We start from the raw sequence: 14,449 nt of genomic DNA on the forward strand, positions 1-14,449 counted from the left end.
GAGAGAGAGAGAGAGAGAGAGAGAGAGATAGCAAAAAAGAAAGAGATGTCTTGATTAGTATATATTTTTTTCTCACATCATGGGGTAATAGACCTTTCTCCCAGCTTTCTACATTTACAGTGACATGATTGAACCATTGATTAAATTTCTAACAGGCATGGCTAAAAGCTATTTCCTCTTACATTTCTTTGCTACTTTTTATGTTTCATTTCATTATCACTTAACTATTGTTTATGTCTTTCTTTATATATATATATATATATATATATATATATGTGTATGTATATATATATATATATATATGAAGACTAATTAGTTGAAATCTCTGACAATTGTGCTTGTACATGCATTATATTAAGTATGATGACCCTCCCTCGTAGGTTTTTTATACCAGCGGACCAGACCCTATCCCTAAGTTCTAAACTTTAATAAATTTTCATTTTCCCAATGGAACCTAATTAGGTGAAGTTTCTTAGATGATATCTTGAACTTTCCATTGCAAATATTATGAAAAGTAAAATTAAACATCAATAGTAATTAAAGTTGCTAAAATTTCTTGAATAGGAAAAGAATTGATTAAAATGAGTACTTTATGTTTGCAAAATTCAATCCACAATGATTAAAGGTAAAGCTTAGTCATAATAAAAATTAGAATTTGTTTATTTTTTAAAAAAATTTGTTTTGTCATTAATTTTTTATTAATATTCTCACAAGATTCATCGAAACAACTTCACCTAAGTCTTATCATATCATACAGGTAACAAAGATCTACCTCTCCAAGCCTAATTAACTTGATCAGCTCTTGCTTATCATGATGATCATGATTAAAATGAACATTACGAGTTAGTAAACCACATAATTCAAGCCATGCTAATAAACTGTCATCATTGTTAAAGTTGTTACATGCATCAAGGTAATTATAGAATCATAGCTTATAATTCAACCATGAACGTGGGGGAATTATATTATATATATGAGCTGCACTAGTAGATAAACACCAAACAACACACTAGATCAGTTGACTTCAATGTCAATATCAGAATGGAACCATTTGGGCCTTTAACTGAATTTGACCGCTTAATAAAAATGCCCGGTCTACACCTTCACAGTTTAAAGGTTAATTGTACTTGACCCTTTATCTTTAGGTAAAGGGCTTGATTGACTTACCTAATTAGTGAATTATATGTAACATTTTTTTTCTTTCTTTTTTGGACCACCACCCATAATTTTCACACTCCTACATGATTCAATGAATCCCCCATCAATAACGACTTGCTCATTACTAAGTTATTTGGCTGGATAGTTAATGATTTTAGGTTTTACTGTCATTCTGTTGGTCTTAATTTCAAATGCATAATTTTTATGTCTCGATAGTTAGTGATTTTAAGTTCAAATGTCATTCATTGATATTAATTTTAAATGCATAATTTTTATAGAACATGATATATCTTATTTTAATATGAAATTGAATAATTTATCTATTTTGGATTTTAAGATATAAAAAAACTAATAATCTTTTGTGTTGAGTAAAAAATGTCCTGAAGTTTTTTTTTGTAAGAAAATGAAACCTTTTGAATCAATTTTACTAGCTTAATTATGTCTCTAATTTTTTTTAAAAAAAACATATGTTATATAGACCCAAAATAAACCCTCGTGAACCTGAAAATGGTTTGTTGATAGCTTATTATAGTCTGAAATTGAAGAAATTCATGTCAAGGAAGTCATGTAAAAACTATACGAAAAAGGTCATCAACAGTCAACAGTAAGACAAAAGATATAAGAAAAGGTCATAAGAAATTTAAACTAATGAGAAATGCATTGCCATATGTACACTTTGTCTAATGCTAATAAACTAATGAGAAATGCATTGCCATATGTACACTTTGTCTAATGCTAATAAATTATACTTATGGAGCTACATTTTCTTTCGGTTTGTTCATGTTTTCGATGAGCCTGTGTTCCTGAACCCCAAATAATAAAATATATATATATATATATATATATATATAAAGGAGTTTTTAAAAAAGATGGGGTAAACATAAAAAATATATTTTCCCTTTGTCATTGTCTTGTTTTATTCTTCAATGATTTGGATTTTGAAATGGGTTCTTGCTCCACCCAAGTCTCAAATATGCTCTCCCAGCTCATTCCTGCCATTAAAATAACTATAATGCTTCAAAAGAGAAATCAAAAGGAGAAAGAAAGTTTTTTTTATACATAAAAAAACACAGAAAGTACGAGACACATATCCAATTTCTTTTATTTTACTCAATGTACGTCAAGTATTGCTCTTATCTACACCAGTTTTTTCTATACGAAAGACCAGTTCTACATGTGCGAGGTGTCTAACAACAAGAGGCAAAGGGTTCTCTTTCTTTTAATGAAATTCTTGATCATTAAGAGAAAAAAAAAACCCGAGGCAAAGGGCCTAGCTAGTTAGCTTGGCTCCAAGCTTGGAACGAGAAAATACAAATCTAAATATTAAGCTAAGTATGATTTTCTTTGGGGAAAAAAATGGGCAATCAGCAATGAGTTGTCACAACATTGTATTATTAGAAAGGAAACGTTGTATTCATGTATTTAGAAACGTCTGCATATACAGTTAACACCAGCTTATATTTAATTTTTTTAATTAAGAATTCTATTTATACACATATTCATATCAAATTGAATCTTTGAACTTTTTGAGACCTAAAGTTCAAGATAGGCTTCGTCACCTATTTTTATATTTTTAATAGATACCTGCAAACTTTTACACTAATGATGGCATATAAATACGACACCAAATACTATATATATAGCTGATTAATTAACCTCATAATCTTTTTTTATGCCATAAGCATAAATATCATACCACACATATACATATATAATAAAAATATTGTTAATACTGTGATATATTAATGCATGTGACATTGTGTGGTCTACCATTGACTCTCTGATTATCAACATGAATAAGACCCGGTAAAAAAAAGGAAAAAAAGAAAAACCAACATGACTGAGTAAAATTTGTAGCCATCCATGATATATAACATATCAATGTGCGTGAGAGTGGAAGATATTTAAATACATATATTTAAATAGTATTTAATATATTTATTTAACATCATGCATCTCAAATATTTAACTCAACCATTGGTATAGATGATTTCCTGTTTAAAGAGTGAAAATCCTTCCTTCTGTAACATCATAAATATGATTATACGTACATAATATACTACATTAGATGAGGCGGCTACCTATAATAAAAGCTTAATATTATGATATGTCAGAAAAAAGTCGGTCCATACATATAGAACTATGCTAATATTTTTTGCTTAGGTGGTAGGTGGGCCAATATTTATTAAAAGAAGAGGTCTTGTAGTTTACTTTCAAATTAAGCTTCGTTTTCTTTCATTAGCATAAGGTTAGACTCGAAAGTATAGCAGTAAGAAGAACGCAAAAAGAAAAAACATGGTGCGTTTTAAACACACACCTAGCTAGCTTTTCTTGTTTATTTAATTGAGGGAAGTTAATAGGTCTTGCTTACGTACGTCTTCTCTAGTGCTTAGCATTTATACATGAAAAATAATTAGTCCCTAATGCAACTTTATCCAATCATGTCACAGTAATATTTTCGTGGCAATATTTTCTTCTTCTGGAAACTTGTAACAATTTCTTTTTTGGTCATCACCACAAATTTGAGAAAAAAAGAAGAAGGAAAATGCATATTAATTAAATTTCTTTTACATTGGAAACATTAAGAATAATTGGAGTTCGAGTAGGTAATGCATTCCCCCAAGCACAACAATAAGGAATATTTAAAATTTGATTTTATTAATATACATATATGTGTGTATATAGAAAGGGATAAATTAAACTAATAAAAAAGAAATGAAAGAAATCTCCACTATAAAACAAAAAATATACCAACAAATCGATGTAATTAAGGGGCAAGAAAAGGTAGATTATAATAGTGGACACCGGACAGCTCGAGATTATGCTGTCCAGGACAGAAATATAAAGCCTAAAATAGTAATAGTGAAAAAAGGCTATGTTGAAGTTGACTACCTCATCCTTGGGAACATTTGCTGTTGTCCAATAAAATTTGTAGCCCAATGGACTTCTTTCCGACTTAAAAGGACAAAAGAAAATATTCTTTCCTTTTATTTTCTTTTTTCTATCTTACTTATTTCTATATATTTTAAAATTATTTTTCATTACTTTTTTGTATATTAAAAATTATTATACATGATTTTTTTAAAAAAAATTAAAATTTTAATATTAAATAAACTAAAACTAAAACCTAAAATAAAAGCAAGGAAAAAATGCATGGAACCTACAGAGTAAATCTGAAGTTCCCTGGTACTCTGCTAGTTTGTATAATTGTAGTGGGAAAGGTCAATCCCACTAGCTCTTAACAGTAGATAGTTGTGTTGACTGATCATTTTACTCCTACACCGACGCAAACTACATAGCCTCCAAAATTGTTGGGTTATAACCGTCCTTTTCATGAGAGAATAACCTTAGTGTACAAGCAATATATATATATATATATATATATATATATATGTATAAACTAATTCAAAGATACAAATTTGATATCTGTAGTCAAACAAAATTGGATTGCTCGTATACAAATGAATTGATCAATAATATGGGTAGTTTAATGAAAATGTTTGTTGAATTTTAAAAAGAAATTAAAAGCATGGGTGGTATTTAGTATTAGCATAAATCTAGCTAGTTTCTTTAATAGCTAATATTTTGATTTGATTTGGCAACAACCCAAGGATACATTGCCAGCCTAAAAGTGAAGCAAATTCGATTTGAGCAGCTAAAATTTTGCCAAACCCAGACAAGATGACGAGTTCCCCTCAGGTTTTTCACCTTTTGTTAATTCCAGCTCATAATGCATAATGCATTTGGATGCATTATGGACAATGAGTTTTGAAGTTAAAACATTGTTTAATTACTACAAAATATGTTTATCGTCATTTGTAGGATGAATATAGCTCTGATATTAAGTAACAGGATTGATACTGAGAACAGAATAACCACAAACAAAGACTTCATGAATCAAAGTAGTTTAATCAATTTCTGACTTTTAACTAACCTTTTTTTTTTAGAAAAAAAAGAAAATGCTAGTAAAACAAAATGATTGGGATGTGCTTGTTAGGTGAAATCACACGTGTGGTAGAATTGTTCTTCTTTTCTATCCTAATTGCGAGGCAATGAAGTTCATTCGACCGTGAACATGGTTAAGAAACTCTAGTCTCCAAAGTAAGAATCAAACACTTATTTGTCAGTCCATTCTCTTCCTGGGTCAAGTGGACTGAGAGTTCACGAGTGGGCATGTTCAAAAAGCTGTAGGCCCCACACTAAATGATTGACAAATCCATGGGCCCCCACCCTTTGTCAAACCCCCCAAGGTACCCCTTCCCATCATCACCCACGCAGTACGATCCACACTGCAAATCATCGCCTTACACGTTGCTGATAAGATGCAATGATAGACAAGAGCTTCCCTTACGAGTTCCGACAGGCCCTGATCTGAGGGTCCATGCGGAGAGACGGTGTGCTACGGAGTAGGAGAGAAATTTCAAAGGGGGGAATGATAATATTGCCATCACAGCGCTCTCAAACGGCAATGCTTTGCAAGCGCACCCGTGAAAAGGACTGATGGTAATGGAGGGACTCGTACTATAGACCCCACCAGTACACGTGGGCTACGATGATTGGTAGGGATTTGACAGACCCATGCAACGTGTATGACTCGACACCCTCTCATTCGCTCTGAGTTCTTCGTCAGAAGAGGCGGCAAAATTCCTTTTGACATCTGTCATCGTTAAGTTGGCTACGTTTGAGTAGTAAAGAATCTGAAAATGTTACCGTTTGGGCCCCACCCAGACAATGACAATCTACTGCTAGCCACCCTTCCCTAAGTGCCAAAATCACCCTACAAAAATACAATGTTTTCATTTTCAATTTTTCAAGCATATGATAAATATTTCATTCATTTCTCAACAGTCATGTTCATCTTCACTATTGGTAGCCGTAGATCTGGACCGCCCGTCGTGTCATACATTATACTGTTACATGACTTTGAAGAATAAGTTTTCACACCACAATATCTACAAGTCATCATTAAGGCTCCTAACTTAAAAATAATTAAACCAAAGTATTTTTAATTCAATATTGACGTAACTTTGGGTGTAATCTTCTTTCTAATAGTAATTATACCGAAAACTTTAAGAAGAACAGAAAAGGGAGTATATCTCCTTTTGATGGTTGGCCCTAGCATAAAAAAGAAAAAAACATAAGCTGTCATTATCATAAAATTTAGATTGAACACTGATCATTTCAGTGTCTGAAATTCAAACTCACAACCGACAATGGGATCTTCCCAAAATTTTGTTGGATATTGATTTGAGGTTGAGGGGCCTAATAATTGAGACACCCATTTTGTTGGGTAATCTATCTGCAACTTCCAAAAAGCTCCTCTATACAAACTGATGGCATGCAAATTACAAGGTCTTTGTTGTAGAACAATGGCTGCAAAAACACAAACATTTTCCAAGCAAATACTGGGTTTTTCCTCTTCTAGTAGAAGCACATTTTGCTATGGGTATGTAGCAAATACCAAGCTGCATGGCAGTGGTTTAGTTCACAGGAAAAGTTCTGTTCAAAAATTGGCAATTTGCATTTCGACTGGCTTAACTCCTGACTCAATGAAGGAATTTCAGAAAGACGAAAATATGATAAAAGCAAGCATCAAGATCAAGATCAAAATGATTAGCATATCTTGATTCTTTCAATGGTGTAGGTATTCAAAAAGAACTATATGGGGGTAATGTACAGTGCCCAATTTAGATCATGTTATCTCATTGAATACAATTGAATTCATTGCTCCAAATCATGGTATAGGAAGTTTTCACAGAGAAAAGAATGCTCATTTGAAAGTTAACGTGACGCTAGAGCGTTATCGGTATACGCAATCCATCATAGCTCAATTGTACATCAAGACCCTCGGATTCCATCAATTTTATGAGGTAGTCGTTCACTATTTCATGATCCATCAGATGCATCATGCCTTCACAAATTGAAAGTGCAAAATTAGGAAAATAGTAAGCTTGCAATTTTAATTTTCATAATTATACCTTGAAACAGCAAATGAGAATGATAACAGTCAAAAACAACACAAGGGTTAAAGACCAAAACCCTTTAAATGGATGGAATATGCAGTGACAAAGGCATGAAACTAGAAGGTAGTTAAGACCTTTAGAAAAATGAGCTTAAATTAATCATACCAGTAAAGAGTGTTCTCTTAGGCTTTATCTTCCGTACTTCCTCTAAAGCCTGTAACAAAAGTTAAGAGATAAAATCATAAATTTAAAATTCTAATGTTCATCATGATTTTTTTTTTCAGAAAGATGTACAAGCAAATACCCTTGGAAGTCCAAAATGCGTTGATGAAGAACGATCAGGCCTCAAAGCATCCTGAGAGATTATTTAACATATAAGCTGAACAAGAACTGTGATAATACTTGTAGAAAAGAGCATTTGTTGTGTGTGCGTCTCTATGTATATACAAAGTATGGGAGAGAGAGGACCAGAATGAGGATTTCACAGTTCTCCAGAAGAGGATAAGTTTCTTCAGGTATCTCACTGACATCACTGCAAATGACATACCCAATAAACAACACCACCCTGATGAAAACTGAATGAAGTAGTGAAAAAGAGAAAAAAAACCCTTCTTACATGATTACATCTTTAACACATAGATGCATTACCTAATGTAACAAATATTACCAAATCGAAAACCAAGAGAACGATAACCATGACCATGCCACACTGGTAAAGGGGTAACCTGAAGCACAATATTTTGACAGATAATGCAAGTTAGGACCAGAGGCAATTTTCCAGGGGAAGGTGTGCCTACCATTGGCAATTTATCAGTAAAATAATCAATTTAATCATAAAACTTTTAAACCCCCTTTTGACTACATAATACTAATAGTAGCCAAGAATAGAGAGAACCTCTCTAGGGTATGATTCGCTTTTCTACAGTCAAACTCATAATTAAACCTTTCATTCCAGTTTCAGGAATGCCGCTAAAGAAATTCCAGTTCACACTAGTTAAATGCACAACTAATCACCTGTAAATCATGCACAATGAAAGGTTCTTCATGTATGATATTAAATTGCAGCTCTGAGACAGCAGCACCAGGTATAATCACACTTGTGTCTACCAAATAATAATGAGTCTTCTTCATCACCTGAAATTGTTAGGACATCTATTATACAATCGGTCCCAATATCAAAGAAGCGGGAAATAATTCATGCATACCAAACCATTTCAATGGTCTAGTTATATACTAGCTTACAAATCACTTTTGTCAAAATCTTGACAGTTGATAACAAATCAAATTTCCTTATGATCAAAATCAAATGATGTTGATGTAGCAATCATTCTGACCCACCCTATTATTTGCAGTGGTATAAAGTTTATTGATGAAAACTACTAGCTTCAATACACTATCCCTTTGCATAATGTCATGCGATCTATTTTGGAACCAGTTTTTATTTCCCATTTATTACTAGAAGTTGTCAAAATTGCAAGATATATCCAATAACATAGTGTATTACCAGACACAAGCAAAAATGTATAAAAATCAAATACAAATATATTATGTATTCATACGTTCAAAATATAGTAAATAAAGATAGAACTGGATTCTGGACCTCAAAATCACGTTTTGCAACAAAAATTGGGATGTGTGGCTGCACATTGTTGGTCCAATCACGTAGATCATCAAGACCTGGGGGAAACATAAAGACAAATTTTTTATGTTAGATGATGTGAGTTTCTATAACAAATGGAAAAGAAAAAAGCAAAAACTTAATACATCATCATAGCTAGGTTTATCTATTAGAGAGTAATATTAGAAAGTGTTCATGTCAGAGACCTCCAATTGCATCAGCATGAGAATGAGTAATTATAACCGCATCAATTGTTCTTATCCTGACAGAAATGCAACTAGTTACAATGGGTAAAATACATGACAGTCAACATATAAACCATAACATAATCAGAAAAACATTCCTCCACTTGTCTTTGATGCTTAATGACCTTGAAGAAATGATAATAAACTGAAAAATTAACATTGCTACAAGAGCAATACACTTAAGGAAGCATCAGAATGGGCTTCAAATTTGGTGCATGCATCATTACCCACGTAATCATTTGTTATAGTACACTTCATTACGACTCTAATGCTAGTTTAGGCATTGAGAAAATGTTTACATCCATTCATTTCTAGGACCAAGGACAAGACAGTTTTATAGCTGCATTCCTGAACTGTAATATGCAAACATAATTGATGAAACAGTGAAAAATACTTCATTCTTTTCAGTATAAAGAATAATACTAAATGAAATTTGAATGTGAAAACATGAAAAAAAATTTCTTGCGTACAAATGATTGCCAATAATGGTAGGAAAAACCAACCTACCACAAGAAAAAGTTAGCTGGTTGAAGGTGCCTAGCATATGTGGAGATAGCATTATAAAATCACAGAGCTTTATAAAAACAGTCATTCAAAATACTATAGCTCAGAGGCTACATATGAAAGAATATAAAAGTTGTATTTCAACCTTATAAATTCTACGGGATTAAAAAAAATACAAAACATCAAGAGTCATATGCAGGAGTATTATAAGATTGACATTAAATTGGCCTCTAAAGTCCATTGATGATCATAATGATAACCTATAATCAAATGCTACCTCCATCAGGCTGGCAACAAAAGGCTTAAGAGACAGGTAAGGACTATCCCATGCTATAGCCAAGCCATGTGGAGCAGAAAAATAGTAAGGCATAACAGATATAGATTATAATCCATCATAGAGTTAAAACAAACAACTTCCACAACTAAAATTTTCACATGTAACAGTATCTCATAATACTACAAAGGCTTTAACTTCTCCCAACAATGACCATACTCTAAAGTGATTTAGATTGAACACCATGGACCATTGATCTATAGGCCTTAGATATAGTCATACAAAATTTTAAGAAAGGGATCAGGGTAAAAACTAACCCAAATGCCGGAAACCATCGAAGAGCACTGTGGTAGAAGAACCTACAAAATAGAATCATAGTGTTGAGAAATCATACTGTATCATAATCTGGGGATTGAAAAAGCTAGAAATAATTGAGCAGCCATTAGGTGGTTTTATAGCGGTTTCCAAGAACAAGTTTAGCAATAAGGAGCAAGAATCTTTCATTGGTTTTCTCCCTTGCTTAAGGCATCAACATGATGCATGCATCAAACTTTTGAAAGGTTATCCCAGTATAGGCATTAGTGAATCAATAACGCTTTTGAGTTGTGACAAACCTTTCATGTTCAAAGTTTCAACTGGCTTATTGAGTATGTTTAGAATACTTTATTTTCATTTATTTTCCTTTTATATGTTAACTGTGACTAATTTTTAAAGGCAAACTTGATTTCATTAAAATAACCTTCACTTACTTGCCAGCATCTATTAGAATGTTGCAACTTCCAGAAGGCTTAGAGTTACGAATAAGAATGCTTGTATTAAGTCTCCTGTTTTTGTTACCCAGCTCTGCAGCTTTGGTGCAAACCTGAGAAAACCAGGAATCATTTAATATCTTCAAAAAATCAAAGCAGAAATTTCAAACAAATTCAAAGACTGCAAGGAAAAACTACTAATGATAAACAGATCAGTTCTGACGAGTACCGGGCACTTCTTTACAGGATCAGTTAGGCAGCTGACACGAGGAATGCCTTCACTAGTTCCTGTCCCCAGAAAAATGATCTCTGATTGTTCTGCAGGTAACTTTGTTCCAGCATCCTCACTAGCAAAACCTTTATTCCAGGCACTGTAACTAACAATAACTAATCTAACGTGCAAACAACAGCATTGTAGAACCATTATAGACCACATCAACCTTATCTTTCAACTAGATGAATAAAGAACAGTTTAATAACCAATCTGTCTCCTTATTTATAAAGAAATGTACTAAACAATAAGCTACTTCTTTTATTAAAGAAAAAGTTGAATAATTGAGCCAACAAGCTTCCCCTGTGTCTCGCCGATACCATCTTAACGAGATAATATCATGTTCAAGAGATAGTTAGGTGTGATCAATTATCCAAAAGAGCCTAGTTCTGTATTTAAAGTCAAAAGCAACCCAAACGAACCTAACTTTTGAGAACAAAACGAAAAAGAGACACATTAATATCACAAAAAGAACAATTCCCCTTCCACTAAAAAGAAAACAAATAAAGATTCGATCAAAATAACTAATACCCAGAAAAGATAACTACCCATTTCTTTGCATACTACTCCAAAAATGCAAAACAGATTATAAAAAGAACCAAGAACAACTTAAAGGAGAAAAAGAAAAGAGAGTAAAGAATAGCTAGAAAAGTACATACTAGATTGAAGGCAAGCTTGAAGAAACCTCCTGATTGGGAAGAACCCATTTCTTGGAAATGAAAGTGGAGTGTTTTGTATTGCTATTTTGCGCTTGTAAGGTGTCAGACTCATTAAAGAAGGTGTGTATCGAACTGTGCCCAGAAAAGGGACCATTGATAAAGCTACCATTATTTTTCTCTACTTTGTATTTCAAGCTTCTTTTTATTCTTTGCTTTTAGAGCTTGAAGATGAAATATTAGTAGAAAATGTGCTTTTACAAGCGAAAAAAGCCCCTTTTCTGGAAAGAGTTTTGGTTCAGAGAAAGTTAGTTGACTAAAGACGACGAAGCACAAAGCTTAGCAGTGCCACATTTTTCAGTATGCGCTTCTGACCGTCTAGTAGTCACTTCTAAAGGTCGTCGTTGTTAGAACATTTTCTTAAGTCCGAGTGATATGGATTTGGGCTAGGTGTTGGTGACGTTGGGCTTTAACGACGTGAAAATGGGCTGCCTTTAGTTAACCTGGGATGGTAAGCCCAAAATCATGTACATTAGTATTTGAAATCTCTATAAAAAGAATAATTAAAAATATAGTTATTTTTTAAATTAAAATATATCTAAAAATTAAAAATAAAGGGCAGTAATAAGAAAGCAGAAGATTTCTTTTATGTATATCGTAATTTTTGTCTATTATTTGTTATAAGTTTCCATTTTCTGAATGATAAATACAAATATAAAAGAAAAAATAATGAAAGTGAAGAAAATGAAATGATCAGTCAAAACCATGGTTAGCCAAATTAAATAAATATTCCAATTTCTCTCCTAAAATTAGATTTTAATTTACAATGATGATTATGTATGATTTTAATTGTCTTCATTTCTCTAGAAGTAAATTGCAGTATTAATATTTTGCATTAAGGTGTCACTTTAACTTAAGTAATCAAGAATAAGAGATTGAAAATTGTGTAAAATAATTTTTTTTAAAAAAGCTCCCTTTATGAAAAAAAAGGTGTCACCTTAACTTAGGTAATTAGGAGTAGGAGATTGAAAATTGAGTAAAACAATTAAAAAAACCTCTTTTATGAAAAAAAAGTGTCACCGTAGCTTAGGTAATAAGGAATAAGAGAGTGAAAATTGAGTGAAATAATTAAAAAAATCTCTTTTTATGAAAAAAACAAATCCAAGTTTTTAACCCAAAAGCAGGCCTATTAAGTAGAAAAATGCATTTGCTTATAAGTTCAAGACCCACACTCACTGCACTGACTATTAGACCTGTCAAAATGAATCGACCCATTTTCTATTAAATATGAGATAGATTGGGTTGAAATTTTTTGACTCATATTTGAAACGGACCTAAATGGGTCAGCCCACTAAATCAGTGGGCTGATGTGGGCTGGGGCTGGGCCAGCCTTATGAGCTAAAAAAATAATTTTAATTAATTTAACAATTTTATATATTTAATTATGTAAAATTAATAATTTAGTTACCAATAGTATTATTTCTTTTATATATTTCAATGTATTTAATCTTCACTTGTCAAATTAAAAATTTTAATTTAGATTAAAACTTATTATCTTTTTTCTTTTATGTTAATGAATATTAGATGATAAATTGATAATAATTCAAACCTTGAGACATTATTACTGTCTAAACAAGATTTAAATGTTTTACTTGAGAATGAAGATTGAGAAGGATATAAATAAGTCTTGAAATTTTTATTATTTGGTTATATACTTATGTTTATGATATAGTAGTTTGTGTTAAAGATTTAAATTTTATTATGTAATTTATTTATTTTTATATTTGGTGTAATTTGTTTATTTGTAACATGTTTTTATTATTCAATTTATGAATTAAATCATAGAATAATTTTACTAATAAAAAATTTATTAGGTAGAATTATAAAAATTAATTTTTTCTTAAAAAAAATAAAAATGAGATAGCCCAATCCAACTCATGGGCTAATAAAAAGTGGACTGGATTGAGATTTTGATGACCCATATAAAAAATGAACTAACCTGACCCAATTCATATTTTTTCAACCCACTAGAGCTGGGGTCGGGCTGGACTGAGCCAGGCCTGCCCATATTGACAGCTCTACTGGCTATATTAAATGGAGGAATGCTCTTACGTAACTTTGCACTGGCCTTTTTACTTAGAGGGGTTTACTTTGACTTGATATTTTTTAATGAGGGATTTTATAAGGATTAGGACTAGATTTATTTTAATTTTGATATTTTTCATAAAGAGTTTTATTTCTGTAAAAAGTTAAATCTATTTTGATATCATTTGTCACGATCTCATGCTTTCTATTTAAAAGACAAAAAAAAAAAAAAAAACTTTATCAACGAAATTATTTCTATTAGTAAAATCTGTTGGAGTTATGTGCTAAGCATTACTGACGGTATAAATTTCATCAATATTCAGTTGGCATTACAATGGCACGCAATATTTTAAGATGGCATCAAGTTTACGGATAGATTAAGTTCGTCGATAATGACATTACAATGAACGCTACTGACCAAATTACTGACGATTTGTTTGATCGATTTGGTTACGTCATTGAAAAAATCACCAATAAAATCAATGAACAAAGACGATTGGAATAGTTAATAACTATATCGACGAAAATTCAGTTGATAATATTAATTTAATTTCCCGAGGCCTATCATTTCTACCGTTTCTCCCTTTATTTCCCCATTTCCCCCCATTGCTCCCTAAACTCTCTTCTCCCTCAATTCTCTATCTCTAAACCTTCCCTGCCTCGATTTTTTAATTAGTGATCTAGTTTTTTGGGATATGGCGAATGGTACGGCAGCGGAGTCAACGAGTCCAGCTGAATAAGCAAATGTGAACTTGATGGAGGAGAGCAAAACAGTCCTTACTCAAATGTCAGGGAACATGACCGTTACCTTCTAATTGCCAACATAAGTAGTATTTAAAGTCTTAATCTTGGTTTTTACTTAATTTGCTGAGAAATTTTTTTATTTTTTATTTTCTTTGTTTAGTTGTGAATTTGGTGATTCTGAG

The 14,449-nt window shown here is 32.0% G+C and overlaps 1 protein-coding gene across 2 annotated transcripts; it reads right to left on the minus strand.

Moving 5' to 3' along the window:
* Window positions 1-6,758: 6,758 nt before the first annotated feature.
* LOC110423893 (Metallo-hydrolase/oxidoreductase superfamily protein) lies at window positions 6,759-11,809 on the minus strand. Of its 2 annotated transcripts, none has more exons than XM_021438309.1 (12): window positions 11,442-11,809; window positions 10,741-10,868; window positions 10,512-10,624; window positions 10,080-10,121; window positions 8,946-9,001; window positions 8,722-8,798; window positions 8,136-8,255; window positions 7,770-7,846; window positions 7,590-7,653; window positions 7,426-7,476; window positions 7,287-7,335; window positions 6,759-7,069 (listed from the first exon to the last, which is right to left on the minus strand). In XM_021438309.1, exons 1-12 carry the CDS (start codon window positions 11,608-11,610, stop codon window positions 6,951-6,953), a joined length of 1,065 nt encoding a protein of 354 aa, XP_021293984.1. In that variant the 5' UTR covers window positions 11,611-11,809; the 3' UTR covers window positions 6,759-6,950. The 2 variants fall into 2 exon arrangements, with proteins under 2 accessions (XP_021293984.1, XP_021293985.1); XM_021438310.1 differs by having other exon boundaries at window positions 10,741-10,963; window positions 11,442-11,558.
* Window positions 11,810-14,449: the final 2,640 nt, after the last annotated feature.

The sequence above is a fragment of the Theobroma umbraticum genome, unplaced genomic scaffold (assembly GCF_002168275.2).
Source record: "Theobroma umbraticum cultivar Fairchild unplaced genomic scaffold, ASM216827v3 scaffold_204.0, whole genome shotgun sequence".
In the NCBI taxonomy this organism is placed as follows: domain Eukaryota; kingdom Viridiplantae; phylum Streptophyta; class Magnoliopsida; order Malvales; family Malvaceae; genus Theobroma; species Theobroma umbraticum.

Coding starts and splice junctions, on each gene's coding strand:
- LOC110423893 (XM_021438309.1), bottom strand. CDS start 11,610: ATGGTAGCTTTATCAATGGTCCCTTTTCTGGGCACAGTTCGATACACA. Junction 8,799..8,945: donor TCATGCTGATGCAATTGGAG/GTCTCTGACATG, acceptor TGTTTCCCCCAG/GTCTTGATGATCTACGTGAT. Junction 7,477..7,589: donor ACTGTGAAATCCTCATTCTG/GTCCTCTCTCTC, acceptor ATAATCTCTCAG/GATGCTTTGAGGCCTGATCG.